Source organism: Chionomys nivalis, chromosome 8 (genome assembly GCF_950005125.1).
Source record: "Chionomys nivalis chromosome 8, mChiNiv1.1, whole genome shotgun sequence".
Taxonomy (NCBI): domain Eukaryota; kingdom Metazoa; phylum Chordata; class Mammalia; order Rodentia; family Cricetidae; genus Chionomys; species Chionomys nivalis.
In genome coordinates, this window is record NC_080093.1 from 70,048,191 (window position 1) to 70,064,994 (window position 16,804).

Consider the following 16,804-nt stretch of genomic DNA (forward strand, 5'->3'; position numbering starts at 1 on the left):
TTTGTAAATTTTGGGCCATTCTGAGGCACAGTGAGACAAGAAGAAACATGTTAGACTATTTTGGGTTGCAGGGAATATTAAAAAGAAGCTCGGTGTGAGTGGAGTAGGCACTTTATTTTTTTCCAATTAGACTTAAGCTTGTGTGTGTTTTCTCTCTCTCTCTGATCACCCTGTGTGTCCTGAGGGTCCAGTTCAGATCAGTTAGGCTTGGTGACAAGTCATATTTATCAAATATGTCTTCTTGGTGGGTTTTGTTTGTTTTTGTTTTTGAGTATTTACTATGTAGCTGTGACAGCCTCAAATCCACGATCCAGCCTCAACCTCCTGTATTCTGGGATTACAAATAGGTGTGCCACATACCTGGCCCAGGTTCCGAAATCCCGTGGCAAACGTTTAGGGCCGCGCCATGCAAGATCCGTGGCTAGGGTTGGCCCATTCATTGAATTATACATGTCTGCAATACTTGGCTTTATTCTAAACGGTGGAAAAGCAATGATGAACATGGCAGCTTCACCCTCGGACCTGTAGTAGAAGAAGGGCAGAAAGCAGGCAAGAGAAAAGTGTAATGTGAGATGGCAAGTCTATCAGAGCTCACGTCATTTGGCGTACATAATTGAAACACGGTAATGCTTGCCTCCCAGACTCCGTCGCCCGCCCACTTCCGATTCCTTAGTTCCTCCTTCCGCATGCCGCGAGAGGGGCGTGATCGGATATGTCACTTCCGGCGCGCGACAGACCTGGCCTCCCTTTGCTTCCGCGGCGGGGCCGGAAGTAGAGGCGACGGTGGCGGAGGCCCAAAGCGAAGGAAAGTGGGGAGTCGGAGAGACCCAGCCGGAGTCCTAGCGGCGGTAATTGTCCGAGGCCCCTCTAGGCCACCGTCCTTAGCGCGGGCCCGCGGGGTTCGACGGGAGTTGGCGGGGTACGGCCAGGGCAGCGGGACGCCGAGGGTCCTGGGCCGCCGTGAGGGGAGGGGGGGGCGGTCCCAGAATCGAGTCCCCCCTCCCGCACGGGCCCTCTGATTGGCGGGCTCGCCTTCGCTTTTCCCAGGAGACCCCTGTGCGGTCCGGAGGGGGCGGCGGCCCCGACTCTGACCCGCGCCGGGGGGTGGGCCATGGCGGAAATCAGCGACCTGGATCGGCAGATCGAGCAACTGCGGCGCTGCGAGCTCATCAAAGAGAGCGAAGTCAAGGCCCTGTGCGCTAAGGCCAGGTGAGCCCGCGGGCCCGCAGGAGAGAGGCCAGCCGGTCGCCCAAGGGTTCCGGCTGGGCGGACTAAGCTGAGAACTTTAGGGCTTGTCCCATCCCGGAAGCATTCCCGGAGAGGGGGCCACTTCACTCCAGGAACCACGGATCAGATGTAGATGCGTTTCTAATGGAGTAAGAGCGAGTGACAGAAAGTTTTTAGGAAACTCAGGGAAACCAGCCTGCCTTGTTGGGGCGAAAGAGAAAGTTTCTTGGAGAGACTGAGTTCTGGGTCAGGCCTTGAATAAAGAGCTGGTCAAGGCAACAAAAAAACCTTGTGGTTTGTAAAAAGTCTCTCAGTCCCATCAGTCCTTAAAGAGAAAGTGGTTTTGTGCTCACTTTACCAAACACGGACTATGATTGTTCCACTTACCAGCAAGGAAGGAATGCAACTGCCTCTCCGAATACTGGTCCTTTTAGTTGTGATTCAAGAAGATGGAGTTGGGTCAGTCTCGTGTTTGGCTGGTACCCTAAGAAAAACATAGTAGATAAACTAGAATAGGGCATAATGAATCCCAGACCAGTTTGGTTTGCTGCGTGGAGCCCTGTTAAAAATAAAGAAATAAAAAGTCACAGTCTCTGCACGCCTCTACTGCCAAGCACTTGGGGGGGGGGGCTAAGGAGTTTAGGGTCATCTTCAGCTAGGTCGAGGCCACCACGTGAGACTGTGGCTCACAAAGGAAAAAAAAACCTTAAAAGGGTTAAGCGCTATACGTATGGAGAGAGGCAGCGTTTTCTAGGAAGTTTTGGATGCAGTGACTGTGGACTTGAGTCTGCTCTGCCACTTTATGCGGTGATGATTTTGAAGTCAGTAAAGCGGAACAGATTGTGTTCAGTAAAATGGTTGTGAATATTCTTCCAGTGGATATGGGCTCGAAGTAAACTTGGCGTGCTCTTTGGGTAGTGGAAGTCAGAAGGTGGTGATACTCGTGGTGGGAAGGGGACTAATGGCGTATTTGTGGATTGACGCTATCAGGGGTTTCTAAGAGATGCCAGTCCTTGAAAGACTCCAGCTGTCAGAGCACAGTGAGAAGGAACCTTCAAGCAGGGTAAGGGTGAAAGGGAAAGGCATAGGCTACAGTTGAGGCTGGTTACCTGCCTCTTCTGGGAACTGCTTCAGTGTGGCTTCTACCCTGTTTAATGGAACAGTAGCTTGGTCCTCACCCTTGCCCTCCAATCCTGTGTGGCAGGGAGTGGGGGGTGGAGATAGAGACTGTGTCTGCGGTGGGTGTTTCCTCCCACTAGCTCTAGATGGCCTTGAACGAGGCTGGTCTTGAGCTCAGCATCTCTGTGCTGGGAATCCTGGGATCTGCCCAGTGTTGGCCGTCCCATGACACTGACCCTAACACAGTTGTCTATACTGTCTTGACCTGCGTGTGAGCTTAGTGCTGCGCTTAAGCTCAGGTTTGGAGATGGGAGGGCTGCTGAGAGTGGACTGCAGGAACTGCCGAAGGGATTTTGAGAAGTAGTTCGCGCTACAAGAACTAGAGCCAGTTCCATATGCTGTAAATTCATGCAACGGTGGTGCAGTCCTTCAATCCTAGCACACAGGAGGCAGAGACAGGTAGATCTCTTGTCCTTGAGATGATCTTTTTTAAAAAAAATATTTATTTATTTATTATGTATACAATATTCTGTCTGTGTGTATGCCTTCAGGCCAGAAGAGGGCACCAGACCCCATTACAGATGGTTGTGAGCCACCATGTGGTTGCTGGGAATTGAACTCAGGACCTATGGAAGATCAGGCAATGCTCTTAACCACTGAACCATCTCTCCAGCCCCCTTGAGATGATCTTGGTCGACACACTAAGTTCCAGGCTAGCCAGGGATACAAAATGAGACCCAGTCTCAAAAAAAAAAAATTGTGTTTTTTTTTGTTTGTTTGTTTGTTTGTTTTGGTTTTTTTTCCTTTTAATTGCCAACAGTGAAGGAGCAACACAACCCTTTGGAAAGGTGCATCTGGGGCACCCTGCCCTGGGCCTTACCCTTACTTTGGATAGCCTGAGAGGAGGGCTCTGATTGGTAGGGAGTGAGGTCAGCTCAGCCTAGGGACAGTCAGTGCTCTAAGGAAAAGGGACCTCCCTCCCAGGGGTGTGTGCTCTCCTCTTGAGAGGAAATCACTGGGAGAATCAAGGCTGGAAATGTCCCAGCCTGTTTGGAAGGACTTGAATGGGGGGTGGGGGCGGGGTGAGAACTTGGACTTTGTCCATTTGGCTGCAGGTATTGAGTGGTGGAAGGCCATGGTCAGTGCTTTCTGACCAAGTCATGGGGATTTCCTTCTGCCCCATGGAGGTTCAAGGACTACCTCATGTCCTCCCTCCCTCCAAAAAAGGTCAGGAATTGGGCTGGGCTGGCCTGACTGTGGTGACCCTGGTCTTCTCATGTCTCCAGAGAGATCTTGGTAGAAGAGAGCAACGTGCAGAGGGTGGACTCGCCAGTCACAGTGAGTACTTTGTCTCTTGGAACCTGACTTGGTATTTTTTTTTTTTTTTTAATTTATTTATTATGTATACAATATTCTGTCTGCGTGTATGCCTGCAGGCCAGAAGAGGGCACCAGACCTCATTACAGATGGTTGTGAGCCACCATGTGGTTGCTGGGAATTGAACTCAGGACCTTTGGAAGAGCAGGCAATGCTCTTAACCACTGAGCCATCTCTCCAGCCCCCTGACTTGGTATTTTGAGGCACATGGACATCCTAAGTGCTTTGATAACAGCCCCCACCTCTAAATTTATGAGAGGCTAGAACATCCCTGGCCTCCTGCTTCTCGACCTTCAGGTGAGCCCTGATATAAGATTAGATGGTAGGCGAGTTTGCAGCTTAGTGATGGGGTGTTTTCCCAGTATGCATGAGGCCCTGAGTTCTAGCTTGCGCAGCACAAGAACATAAAGGGTGCTGCGGCAATTGCGATTTGTTGTGGGGTGCTCATAGCCAAAGCAGAAGTTTGTGAAACAGTAGCCCTGTGTTAGTAACTGTGCTGGACACAGGAGCAGACAGATGAAGCCAGTCTTCCTGACGCTGCTGCAGGTCTACCTGGAAAAACACATCTCCTGCACCAGGGCGTTTGGCTTTCACTGAGGGGCGATAGATGATACCAGAACAGGCTCACTTGGGACTAGAGGTGGAATTTGGGTCCTAAGATGGAGTGATAGAGCCCTGGCTAGCCTGGAGAGTAACAGATGTTTTGAAAGATGATCCCTGGGACAAAAAGACTGTGCCTTTGTCCATTCTGTCTACCTATTCTTCCTTCCCAGGTATGTGGTGACATCCATGGACAATTCTATGACCTCAAGGAGCTTTTCAGAGTGAGTGGGGGGATGCTGGGGCTGTGAACTAGGGGGACTGGAGGACATGATCTCTGAGAGGCCGTAGGCTGCATGGTCTCTGGGTGAGACAAGGGGCTCAGCTAGACTCTGGCCACTGCAACCAGAGAGGATAGATTGGGGCCAAGCAGAGCCATATCCCTCCTCCCAGGTAGGTGGCGATGTCCCTGAGACCAACTACCTCTTCATGGGAGACTTTGTGGACCGTGGTTTCTACAGTGTTGAAACCTTCCTCCTCCTGCTGGCTCTTAAGGTGAGGACACTTGACCCCTGGAACACGAGCCTTGGCCACTACTTGCTGCCCTCATCACCCTCCCTGTCTCCTACCTTGGAGCTTTGCTGTGGCTGTGGACTGTGTGCTTAGCAGGGCTGGTCATGACTGCGGCCATGAGTGGGGCCGTCTCCTGAGCCTTGAGGAAGAGGCTGGTGATGTGAGTTCTGGGAAGCAGGCAGAGGCCATGTGTTTGGGGAGCAGTAAGAGTTGAGTGAACTGGGAGAGTTCATTGGTGAGCGGCCACAATGGGGCGGGGTGGGGCACTGAGGACTGGAGCCTGAGTCTGGCAGGTGAGAGGAATCGTTGGTCTTGTAGTTCTCTGGAAAAGGCCCCTAGGAGCCTGTGAGGCAGGGACACCATGATTATTACAGATAGCAGGAGTCTAGGTTAGGCAGATCATAGTGAAGACTGAGTGAGGCTGGTGGATACATCTTGGAGACTTGGGAGGGGCTAAGTGGGGGATGGAGACTAGAACCAGTCCTGGCTTGGTGCTGCCCCTAGGTTCGATATCCTGACCGCATCACTTTGATCCGGGGCAATCATGAGAGCCGCCAGATCACCCAGGTCTATGGCTTCTATGATGAGTGCTTGCGCAAATATGGCTCAGTGACTGTCTGGCGCTACTGCACTGAGATCTTTGACTACCTCAGCCTGTCTGCCATCATCGATGGCAAGGTAGGTTGGCCAGATCTCCTTGGGGGCGGGGCAGTGGTGGGTCTCTGGGCTTCCACCTCCATTCTCTGTGGTATTACATTCCCCTCTAGATCTTCTGTGTGCATGGGGGCCTCTCCCCTTCCATCCAGACCCTGGACCAGATCCGGACGATTGACCGGAAGCAAGAGGTACCCCATGATGGACCCATGTGTGACCTCTTGTGGTCTGACCCTGAAGGTGAGGGCGGTACCTGAACTGGCTGTCCCTTTAGCTGTGGAGACTGGATTAAGCAAGTGTATGACGAGAGGAGAGTTGGGGCAGGGAAGAGAAAGGCAAGTTTGGTCCACACTGGTTTCTGCCTTCCACTGCTTGACTGGACCCTCCATAAGACAGCATGAGTGGTGGTGTACTGAGGCCTGTAGTGGTGGCCCTGAGTTTCATGGCTCACAGGGTGGAAAGAGGCCGTAGACCTTAACAGTAGCTTCTCTGGAGGGGAAACCAGTTCCCCTAGAACAGTGACCTCTGAGGGTTCCTTATTTTGTTTGGGGCAGAACTGAAATTTAAAGCTTGGCTTTCTGCATACCAATCCTAAGCATACCCTCCAACCCCATCATTGCTACTGCAGTCTGCCCCATGGGGCTAAAGTGACCTAACTGCCAGGGGTCCTTGCTGATGGCTGGTGCTCTGGCTGTGAGCGCCTCCTATCCCTAAGTGCTGCTTGGACAGTCCACTGTATGGCCGCTGATGAGGAGGCCAGCCATGAGGCAGTCTTTCTCCTCAGAGCTATCCTGTCTCCAGGATTCCCTAGAAGAAGACAAGGTTGATGAGGGAAGAGGCACAGGCTTTTAACTCTGGTATAGTAGTTAGCCAGAGAAGCCCACACGTTGTCCTTGTCTTGTCTCAGACACCACAGGCTGGGGAGTAAGCCCCCGTGGGGCAGGCTACCTGTTTGGCAGTGATGTGGTGGCCCAGTTCAATGCAGCCAATGACATTGACATGATCTGCCGTGCCCACCAATTGGTGATGGAAGGTTACAAGTGGCACTTCAATGAGACCGTGCTTACTGTGTGGTCAGCACCTAATTACTGCTACCGGTAAGCTGGCAGGACCAGGAGCTAGGGTGAGGGTAGAAATCTAGGTCACTGTTGCTAACGGTGCTGTTCCCAAATACAGCTGTGGGAATGTGGCAGCCATCTTGGAACTGGATGAGCATCTCCAGAAAGATTTCATCATCTTTGAGGCTGCACCCCAAGAAACACGTGGCATCCCCTCCAAGAAGCCGGTGGCCGACTATTTCCTGTGACTCCTTGGCCCCAGCCCCTCTGGCCCTTGGACCACTGTGACTGCCCTCTTCCCAGGCAGAGGCTGGTGTGGAGGGGCTGCCTGGCTTGGCTGGCCCCAGGGTGCGGACTGCTCTGGAGAGGTTGGGGCTTCTGCTCCGGCCTTCTCTCCTTCTCCCACTTTGTCCATGAAGTTTTCCAGTCATTTTTCCTTTTTTTTTTTTCTTTTTTTCTTTTTTGGTTTTGTTTTTAGATAAAACATTTTGAGAAAAAAAAAAAGAAAAAAATTCTAATAAAACAAGAAAACTAGTACTGGGGTTCTGGGATTTCTGTCAGGTTTGACCGAGGTGGACGTGGAGGCCTGTCCTGTTTGTCCCCTGGCGCGGAGCCTTCAGGCTCCATCTGGTGATCTTTCCCAAAGGCTTGCTTAGTTCTGGGTGAAGGCCAGGTTCCAGGACAGCCTTAATTCTTAAAAAGCCATTGTGAGGGAAGTTACCCATCTTCCTGAGCAGGAGACTTCACATCCACAAGGACAAGCATCTGGAAACTGCTTGGGTCTCCCCTTAAAGCTGTGGCTCCCCCAGGCTCCCCCAGGGCCAACACCATTAGTTTCTGAGTCTTTGGAGTTTTATTAACAAAAAATACTCTGATTCTGAGAACAAACTGGTGTGACTTACACCAGTGATGAGGCCCCCAGGTGGTGGGGGTACTGGGCTGGGCCCCATTTGGCCAGGCAAAGTCTCCCTCCATTCACACTGAGGTGAGAGCTGAGAAGGGGAAGCTGGCCCCAGCTGGGCTCTGAGCAGCCTTGCCTGAGCTTTGAAGCCAGAGGGGGTGGAGTGAAATCAAGGTGTGAAGTAAGGGGTGAGGAGAGAGAGGCCCAAGGCAGCCATTTGGTGGTAGTGGGGGCACTTGAATGAGGGTGCTACCAGGCTGGGGGAAGGGAGCAGGAGGTTTTAAAGGGAAGATGGCATAGGCTCCGTCTTGGCTTACTATGTCAGCTCAGTACATTGGCTTGGATCCCATGTCCAGGTAACTTCCAGGTCCTGGGTATGGTAGAGGGAAGGGGCCCCCCTGAATGAAATGTGGAGCAAAGGATGTTACAGATGGAGCGGCCTGATAGGCAGAGCCCCCTGATCCAGGCTGTAGCTCCAGGAATGCAGCTGAGTAGGGGGCTGGGCGCCCAGGGTCTGGAGCCTCAGGGAAGCTGGGGTTCCTGAAGTCAGGAGAGAGGTGTCAGAAGAGGAGAGGCCACCCCTCCTGGAGCACCCAGCCCTCCTGGAGCACCTTACCTGGCTGGTAGGTGACTGGGGGCTCCATGGAAAGCTGCAGGGTGTAGGAGATAGGCCTCAGCACTGGGACCACCACATGGAGGAGCTGGGGCAGAAGCTGGAGTCTGCTCTGTATCTGAGTCCCGAATGTCCCCACCTAGGGTGGAGTCACAGGGTCCCCCTGGTGTATCTGAGGAGACAGAAGGCACAGGTTGGCTAGGGAAGGCTCAATGTCTCAAGTTGGCCTCACTATCAGGACGGCACTCACCCCTACTCCCACAGGCTTCTGTGGCTGCCGGCTCTGGACCCCGAAGTTTCCTCTTCACACGAGCATCTCGCTCCCTGGGGAATGATGATGATGGCACTAATAGTACTTAACTCTCCCAGGCGCCCTGTTGGGCAGGTGCTATATTATACCCACTTTACAGAAAAGAAACTGAAGGCCAGGGAAGCCACTAAAAGGCAGCAGAGCAGAGGTTTCTCTGACTTGGACTTGACTCGTCAGTGCTTTCCCCCGTGGGTATTAAGATCCGAGACAGCACCTTCCCGACTGCAAAGACCAGGCTGTCGGCCGTATCGCAGCCTCTCCAGAGCCTTGCTGCACCTGACTTTGCAGGCAGAAATGCCTCCCTCATGACGTGCCACTGTCTACATGTGAGCCAGTGAACCAGTCACTTGTCTTGGGGTAGACCAGAAGCTCTCCCGGGGCCCACACCCAAGTCTCTCATTGGTAAGCAATCGCTTCCCTGACTTGCTTTTCCTTTCCCTGCTCACTGTGGTACACTTTGCCTCGGGGCCTTTGCACTGCTTTGGCAGGCACCCACATGGCTCCTTCCCCTTACTTTAGGTCTTTCTCTAATGTCCCCAGGGTGCCTTTTATCTGCTGCCTCCTCCGGTCCTTCCCATCCTCCCCATGGCTTATTGCTCACTAGAACATCCTAGGTTTCTCTTGGTTTTGTCTGCTGCACTGCCCACTAGAATATCAATTGTATGAGGGCTGAGAAACCTCGAGTATTTCTTGAATCAAGAGTGGAGAAGTGTTTTTACTACTTACTGTCATGTTCCCAGGGCCTGGCACACAGTAAGCAATTAGTAAACACCCATTGAATGAATGATGCCCACCTCTTAGAGTTTCTGCCATTCTCTCGGAAACCTTTGGCAAAGGGGTTGGCTGCAATCTTCAGCTGTGTGATCTAAGAACACACATCCAAGTCAAGGCCCCAGTAGCCCGGGCGGGGCGGGGCACTGCCCCTCCCTCAAGCAAGGTTACTCACCCTAGGGTTCTGGTAGGCTGTCACAGAGATGAATGTGGTCTCGGGAAATCTGAAGGAGGCTACACCCCCCCAGTGTTGGCTACAAAGCTGGGTGGCCCTCACCAGGTGGATTCGGGGCTGGTACTTATGCATGGAGTGCAAGATCAGCTGGGAGGGAAGACATGGGGTGATTCCCTGACCTGGGCTCCAGCCTGTCTTCCACCCAGTACCACCCTAAAACCCAACCAAGGAGTCCAGCCTGGGCCTCACGTGGCCATGGGGGTCCAGCGTGCTGTTGGTGAGCTTAACGCGATGGAAGGATACTGGCTGCCGCATCCAGTGGGCACCCGTGGCAGGAGAGTCAGGGTGAATGTAGACACGGTCTGGCAGGCGGGGCTCAGCCTTGCCACTAGGCTCCCAGTGCTGGCCCTGCCACCTGTATCGAGCCCCATCCACTGGAATCACATCCAAAAGGAACAAGTAGCGGGCCTCCGGATCCAGGCCAGTGACCGACACTCGGCAAGCAGGGAACATGCGCCTGCACAGGGGAGGGGGAGGAAGGGAGAGGGCTGGAGCTACCCACTACCACAAGTGAGCCCGGCACCAGCAAAGGGACTAGCAACAGGCACCTCAATTTTGGCACAGTAAAAGTAAGAGAGGTGTGATTAGATCCTCAAGTGCAGAATCTAAGAGCTGGAAGACTTACTCCATTTTACAGATGGGGAGATGGGACTGACAGGTTAGGGGCTCTGACAGGCCCCAGCAGGTTCATCTTCCCCCTTGCCCCTTCACTCTCCAATCTGTTACAACACCTTAGCGTCCTGTCTCAGAGTCCCTGCCCCTTCTGCCCAGACTCCTGCCCCCCTCAAACTCTGCAGAAACAAGGGAGACTGCTTTCTTCCTGAAGCCTGAGTTGCTTGCTTCCACCGTGGTGCAGCGCTGATCCCTGTGGCTGCAAGACTAACTTTCCTCAGAAACAATAGGTACCGGGTCCTGGAAACAGGATTTATCGAGGGTTCAGGCCTTAGAGACCTTGCCAGAGCTCACACACTGAGCACTTACCTTCTAGGATGAGCTGGGACTTAGCCACATACTGACCCTGATCCTGGACAGATTTTCTGACACTGGTCACTGGCTGCTCTTTGCCCCTTTTCATAGGCTGTTTCTGAGTTACGCCACATGCCAACCTATAACCCATCCAGACTTCCTTGCCCCAGGCCGACTGACCTCTCTGACCCTTCATAGAATGGCTCCCAAACCTAGCTACAGACTCTCTGAACTGATCCTTGAACCTCGTTACAGTGTAACTCCCGTCCATTCAGGGTCACAGATAGTGTCAGGCCCCAGTCAGATTCTGCTCTCTGGGTTCTACTACCCCTGGAGAAACTCGTAAACACAGCTCTGTCCCCAGGAAGTCTATCTCTTCTAGAAACTGACTTGGCCATCCCTCACCTGCCAGCCTTGGTGATGATCATCTCTGTCCCCACAGCGCTGAACTCCTTCCACAGTTCCTGGTTCTCCAGGCTCAGGCTGACCCCAGGAAGCGAGTGAAGGGCCTCTGGAGGTGGTGGTGCTGTCTCAGGGCCCAGAGAAGTTGGCAGAAGGGGCAAAGGAGGGGGTGCAGACAGAGTATGGGGGGCTGCCTCAATCCCAGAGAGGAAGCAATCCAGTTTAGAGGTATCCAAATCTGGAGATGTGGGAAGAATGAGGATCCAGGGGAAGACCACATATTCCCAGTCTCCTGCCCCCTACCCAGAGCCGATCCAACCGCTCACCAGGGTAGCGGTAGCCCTCTGCCAGGGCAGGTGGGAAGCTAGAGTCTGCCCCAGGCTGGGGGTGTCCCAGACGGTAGCCAGTCCCCAGGGAGGGATACAACTCTCGTGGATGGTACATGTTGTAGCTTCTGGCCTTGTGTCCCGTTGCTAGAGTCCAGAGTCTAAGAGATGCCCCCTTTATAGCTCACAGCACAGCCCCTTCCAAACCAGAGATCACAGCCCCTCCCCTCCCTGGGGCCCGGGAGGTGGGCTGGAATGGAGACCCCTGGGGCCTCGAAGGGGTCCAAGAGGAGGCCGGATACCTGGGTACCCTCCCCTCTCCCTCGCGGCTTCACTAGTCCCGACCCCCTGCCCCCTCATTACATAATTAACTCCTCGGCCTGATTGATCCCTAGGGCTAGGACAGGGACGCAGTTTGGCGCTTCCGGCCAGCTGGTCTCCGTTCCCACGGAGGGGGAAGCCCAGGTGGGGGGCAGGGGTGGGATCTGGATCTGGTTGGACCCTAAAGCCCCAGACTTTCTGGAAGGTGACCCTTCTGTTTTTTTCACTTGGAAGACTAGCCTTGCGAAGTGAACTGGAGGACAAGTGCAGGGTTGGTGCCTGAGCAGACATGCCATGCCAGACACCAGGCATCTTCACAAGAGACCGCAGCAGAGGGCTAAAGCCTAGAGTGCTACTTAGTTTACAGTTTCAAAAACTTCCAAATCTCAGAAGTTGAGGGGAGTGCACAACTCCAGAGTCTGGTATCTCAGCTAGGCGTGAGGGCTTGCGCCGAGAAACACTTCAACTACATTTCCCAGTAAGCACTGCGCCAAAGGCACGCAAAGGTCACGGAAAACCTGTGCTGGGGTTGCTGGGAATTGTAGTCCAGGTACGGGTATAAAGCCAGAGAAGTGGTGGCCTTCCCTGAAGCTGCCTCCTAGGCACTAAAGCCAAGACATACACTGGCAAGAGGTCAAAGGTTAGACCATCTTGGCCTACTGTTCCTACCCTTCCCTCCTGCTGAGGCTCAAAATGTAACCTGTCTATAGGAAAGGAGCTTGAATTCCAGGTCCCCCTTCTTGTATTCCATGTGAGCCACGGGCAGTCTCCATTCCATGTTTTATTATTTACAAACGCTACAGAATGAGAACAGACACGCTGCGGATAAGAGGGATCCAGTGGGAGAAGTTCACAGAAAGATAGTGCACCAGGGCCATGAGAGCAGCACACAGGCCATATCTATGGGGCAGGCAGGACAAGAAGGGGTTAAAAAATGAGATCCAAGCCAGCCAGATCGCAGGGAGGTGCTGGGGGTGCAATTCCCCTCCTGGTCTCCCCCCAAGTTCACAGTGCATGCAATAAAATATATGTACAGGAGCTGGATCCTTCCCCTGTGGGGGCGCCAAGGTTACTGAGCTCCTTTGAGGAGGAGCGAAACCAGTGGCTCCCCCTGGCGGCCAGGCCAGGGTGAAGCCACATGCGTCAGGGGCTAGGTCAGTCCCAGCCGTTGTCTTTGATCATGTGGTTGAGTTCAATGATGTACTTCCCCTCTTTGTATTTCTGGCTGCTCTCAAAGGCTTGCTCCTGAAAAGGAGAGAAACGGCTGCTGTCCATGGACAAGACTTTTACCGCTAGGCAATGGGGCTGGGAAAGGGCTATGATTGGTCTTGTTTTATATATGAAAAAACTGTGGCCCAGAGAAGCCCAGCTACCTGCCCACAAACACAGAACTGGCAGGGCCGTTTCTCACTGGGACTGGAACGTGGAGTCGTGGGTACCTTTAGAACATTAATGACAGCTCCAACAGGGAGGACATGGAAGTTCCTAGAAGACTTCATTTCACAGTCCAGGGATTGCAAACTGGTAGCCTGAGGGCCATTTCAGCCTATAGATAGTTTTGTTTAGATAGCAGATCGCCTAATATAAATAACTTTAGGGGTTGGAGATGGTTTAGCATGTGGGAGGGCCTGGATTTGTTACAAGCACCACATTTAAAAAAACACAATAAAACTTACATACTAAACTAAATATACATGCTCACTCCATTCTGCCCCAGCCTGCTTTTCCTGCCCTAAATCTATGCTGCCCATAGATTTACAAACCCACAATATCTGCTTGGCTTTCTAGACATTTGAGGGTTTTTATTGTTTTTTGAGATAGGGTCTATATATCCTGAGCTGCATTGGAACTGTCTATTCTAGGTGGGCTTAGAACTCAAGCGATCACTTGCCTCTACTTCCTGAGTGCTGGGATTAAAGGTATGTAACACCACACCCTGCTGACATTTGAGTTTGTTTTTTTGTTTTTCAAGACAGGGTTTCTCAGGGCAGCCCTGGAACTCAGTCTGTAGACTAGGCTGGCCTTGAACTTAAAGAGATTCACCACCTTTGTCTCCTGAGTGCTGGGATTAAAGGCCTGGCTGACATTTGAGGTTTTTTTTTTTTTTTTGGTTTTTCGAGCCAGGGTTTCTCTGTGGCTTTGGAGCCTGTCCTGGAACTAGCTCTGTAGACCAGGCTGGTCTCGAACTCACAGAGATCCGCCTGCCTCTGCCTCCCGAGTGCTGGGATTAAAGGCGTGCGCCACCACGCCCGGCGACATTTGAGTTTTTAACTTCTGGCCTAGGGCACATTTTTAGGAACTTCAGAGGGTCCAGGGGCACACAGAAAATTCGCAGCAGGGCCAGAGGTAAAGTTAGGTTAGGACTGTCTGTCTCTGACTGGGGCCTCTAGCTCACAAGAACCACTCCAAGTAATGCTTTTCCCAACCCAATTCCTTGTACATTCCCAAAAGCACCCACTTTGTTACATCCAATCTGATATTCATAAAGATCTTCCACCCCAGCTACTGGCTTTATGCTCCAGTGCCACATACGGAAATGAGACTTGAGGTTGTGAAATCAGATGCTAGACAGCATGAGAAGCAATGTGAGCTGTGCGCAGAGATCTGTGCACCTAACTTCCACCTCGATGCTGGGTCTTAGCTATGTAATCTGGGGCAAATGTCCTAACATCTTCAGACCTCCCTGTCTTCTGGAATAGATTCTGCCATCAGAAGCGTTGTAATGACTGAGTGAGAGACTATACGCCAAGTGTATTCATGCGTGTGGCGTACAAGCATTCAATAAATGCTGACTCTACTTGCTCTTTGTCTCTAGGATGGGGCACTGGTGCCTCTGAGGTAAGCGGAACATCCTCAAAGCTCTGCAGAATGCAAAGGACCAATGGCAGTCACTGGGGAGAAAGTCTGTTTTGTCTGTGCTGGGCCAGGTCCTACTCTGAAAGGTGAATGCTTTCGAGGAAGAAGGGATGTGAGGTCAGGTCAAAGGCCAGCCTGGGGTCAGAGATCACGAACTCACATATTTCCAGCCCAAGGTGGTCTTGCAGTTCTCACAGTGGATGTCCGCAACAGCATGAAGACCTGTCAGCAGCACCCGCTCCTCTGCTGGCCCGCAGCCCACATTCACCCTGTGGGGACAAAGGGTGGTCCCAGGGAGGGTCTCAGCACCCCCAGAGCCCCCCTCTAGCTAGTATGCTGAGTGTCTGTGTTTGGCTCTAAGAGAGGCCTGATCATGGCTTCCTGTCTGAAACAAGGGACTCTGGGAATATGGGCTGGGCACGATGCCAGGGGTCACAGGTCACAACAGAGGTCAGGAAAAGAAAGGAAGGAGGTGAATACTCACACAGAATTGAAGAGGTAGGCACGCCCCTGACTGCCCTGGAAGGACTGGAGGGTAGTGGGAAGACGAGAGGAAGGGGTTAGGGCTATCGATGGGGAGTTGCCAGGCAGCCCACTGCCATTCTAGACTCAAATGTGGCCTACTCACCTTGGAGATGAGGTCGTCGTGGTTGGCCAGGTGAGCTCGGCAGTGGGCACAGCTATACCTCCGGTGACAATCATCCAGGTAGGCCTGAAACGTCTTGGGCTTCGAAATCCGCACCATGGCGGGGGCCAAGGGCAGTGGCCCCACGCGGGGAGCAGCCCACGGGGAGCAGAGGGAGCCCAGTGCCTGCCAGGGAAGAGAGGTGGGCTGTCAGGACCAAGGCCACACATCTGTAGGCAAGCCCAGAACTATGGGGACTCTGTCACACTTGGCTGCTCTCTCCTTTCCCTAGAGCCAGCAGTCTCACCAGGGACCAGAGTCATTTCAGTTTTGACTCACTGAGGAGGCCTCAGGTTGCATCAGCGGGTAAACTGAGGCTAGGAGGAGTTCCAGGTGAGTCACCCACCTGCTTCTGGCCTCACCCCTGCTGAGCTGGCATCTGAAACGGGAAGAAGGGGCTTCAGAGTGGATGGGCTGCCAGTTTTCAGTTTCGAGGGAGTACGGGGCTTGACTAGTCCTTGGGACCCTATCTGGACGAGGGGCAGGGCATATGTGGGATATGTGGAGTTCGCTTGGGGAAAGGGTCTCACACCTGGAGGAGGCAGGAGGCCTCATCAAAGGAGGAGGGTCCCCTGGGGAGAGGAGGGGTTTTTACCTGGAGGCGCCGAGCCTCATCTGCGCCGAGGGCATCTTACCTGCATCGCCAAGCCTTACCTGAGACCCCGGGGCTCACCTGGGGCGAGGGGATGGGGGGGCGCGCGCGGGGGAAGGGGCAGTCCTCGCTTGCGGGGCGGGGGCGACGCGCAGCGACGTCGGCGCAGGCCTCACCTCGCCTGGGCGCGTGGAGGACCCGGTCCGCGGGGTAGCCTGGCCTGGGAGTGGGGGGCGCTCCTGATGGGCGCCGTCCCCCCCGGCCCGGATCGCAGCCGCCTCGACTTGTTTACACCGAGACCAGCTGCTGCCGCGGCTGCGGCGGGAGGGGGAGGGGGCCGGCCTCCTGTCCCGGCGGCCGCCGTGGCCAATCGGAGGGCCGCATGCAAATGAGGGGGCGCGTCATACGGCGGCCAGCGCAGGCAGGGCTGCCCTTCCCCCTGCTCCCGGCTTCAGTTTGCCTGCTCGCCCGGAAATGCGGTTGCGACTCGCAGCCTAAGCTCGGGAGCCAGTCGGTGCCGGGGCCTGATTTCGCCTATAGCTATCCCTGGTGCTCGAACAGACAAGGATTCTAACCCGACGTGGGGTTAGTAGGAGGTGGTGTTTGTACACGCACCGCCCCCCCCGAGAAATAGTCGTAATTGTTTTCGTTAATCCGCCGGCCGGTCTGGTAATCCCTCCCACAATCCTGTAGTTTCTCCATTTGAGGTTTGAAGAAGAGATCCTCTCCAGAGATTATCCAGATGATAAGAGTCAAAGTTGGAAGTCTCACTTTCCCCAAGCACGTGGAGCAGACTCTTAGAAGGAAAGACCTAAAGGTGTCCTTTTGCTAGTAGACTCCCAGAACCAAAGCTTTAGGAGCCAGTCTCTACTGCTGGGCATCATCTATTCCAGACATCCTCTGGGATGCCTGGCCCCCAGGCTATTGTAGGTCTGACCCCAGTGGAAATGTCTGTTTTAACATGTGTCTGGCTTACATAGACTTGTGTTCCCTGCAGAATCCCAGTACCCAGCAGGCCTGAAAAATACTGCATCAGGAATACCCATTAGAGTTAAGTCGCAGTGTTGGAGCTCAGAAAGTGGACAGTTGGTACAGTGGGGAGCCTGTGAGATCCCCCATGCCTGCCTGCTGCAGCTCAGTGTGTTAAAGGAGACCGACAGCAACAACATGAGGGAAATCAGGTCCCTTGTATGCCTGGGTCTCTTAATGGCTTCAGGAAAACCACTGAATCTGTGAATCTCTAGAGTCTGGGCTCAGGACACCGGGGTTAACATGCTT

The 16,804-nt window shown here is 53.5% G+C and overlaps 3 protein-coding genes across 10 annotated transcripts; 1 reads left to right on the plus strand and 2 right to left on the minus strand.

The window, feature by feature from the left end:
* Positions 1–742: 742 nt before the first annotated feature.
* Positions 743–7,083, plus strand: Ppp4c (protein phosphatase 4 catalytic subunit). Of its 3 annotated transcripts, none has more exons than XM_057779887.1 (9): positions 743–919; positions 1,048–1,209; positions 3,633–3,684; positions 4,497–4,547; positions 4,717–4,818; positions 5,341–5,514; positions 5,604–5,730; positions 6,398–6,587; positions 6,667–7,083. In XM_057779887.1, the coding sequence occupies exons 2-9, from the start codon at positions 1,112–1,114 to the stop codon at positions 6,794–6,796; spliced, it is 924 nt and encodes a 307-aa protein (XP_057635870.1). In that variant the 5' UTR covers positions 743–919; positions 1,048–1,111; the 3' UTR covers positions 6,797–7,083. The 3 variants fall into 3 exon arrangements, with proteins under 3 accessions (XP_057635870.1, XP_057635869.1, XP_057635871.1); XM_057779886.1 differs by having other exon boundaries at positions 743–848; XM_057779888.1 differs by lacking the exon at positions 5,341–5,514 and having other exon boundaries at positions 743–848.
* Positions 7,084–7,391: 308 nt separating this feature from the next.
* Positions 7,392–12,042, minus strand: Tbx6 (T-box transcription factor 6). The gene is made up of 8 exons (XM_057778944.1): positions 11,073–12,042; positions 10,750–10,984; positions 9,568–9,835; positions 9,319–9,465; positions 9,167–9,237; positions 8,313–8,386; positions 8,066–8,234; positions 7,392–7,989 (listed from the first exon to the last, which is right to left on the minus strand). The coding sequence occupies exons 1-8, from the start codon at positions 11,188–11,190 to the stop codon at positions 7,776–7,778; spliced, it is 1,296 nt and encodes a 431-aa protein (XP_057634927.1). The 5' UTR covers positions 11,191–12,042; the 3' UTR covers positions 7,392–7,775.
* Positions 12,043–12,161: 119 nt separating this feature from the next.
* Ypel3 (yippee like 3) lies at positions 12,162–15,867 on the minus strand. Of its 6 annotated transcripts, none has more exons than XM_057778940.1 (6): positions 15,703–15,861; positions 15,281–15,313; positions 14,878–15,060; positions 14,734–14,777; positions 14,410–14,518; positions 12,162–12,638 (listed from the first exon to the last, which is right to left on the minus strand). In XM_057778940.1, exons 3-6 carry the CDS (start codon positions 14,992–14,994, stop codon positions 12,549–12,551), a joined length of 360 nt encoding a protein of 119 aa, XP_057634923.1. In that variant the 5' UTR covers positions 14,995–15,060; positions 15,281–15,313; positions 15,703–15,861; the 3' UTR covers positions 12,162–12,548. The 6 variants fall into 6 exon arrangements, with proteins under 6 accessions (XP_057634923.1, XP_057634920.1, XP_057634926.1 ...); XM_057778937.1 differs by having other exon boundaries at positions 15,214–15,313; XM_057778938.1 differs by lacking the exon at positions 12,162–12,638 and adding an exon at positions 12,667–12,939 and having other exon boundaries at positions 15,214–15,313; positions 15,703–15,867.
* Between the last annotated feature and the right edge of the window lie 937 nt (positions 15,868–16,804).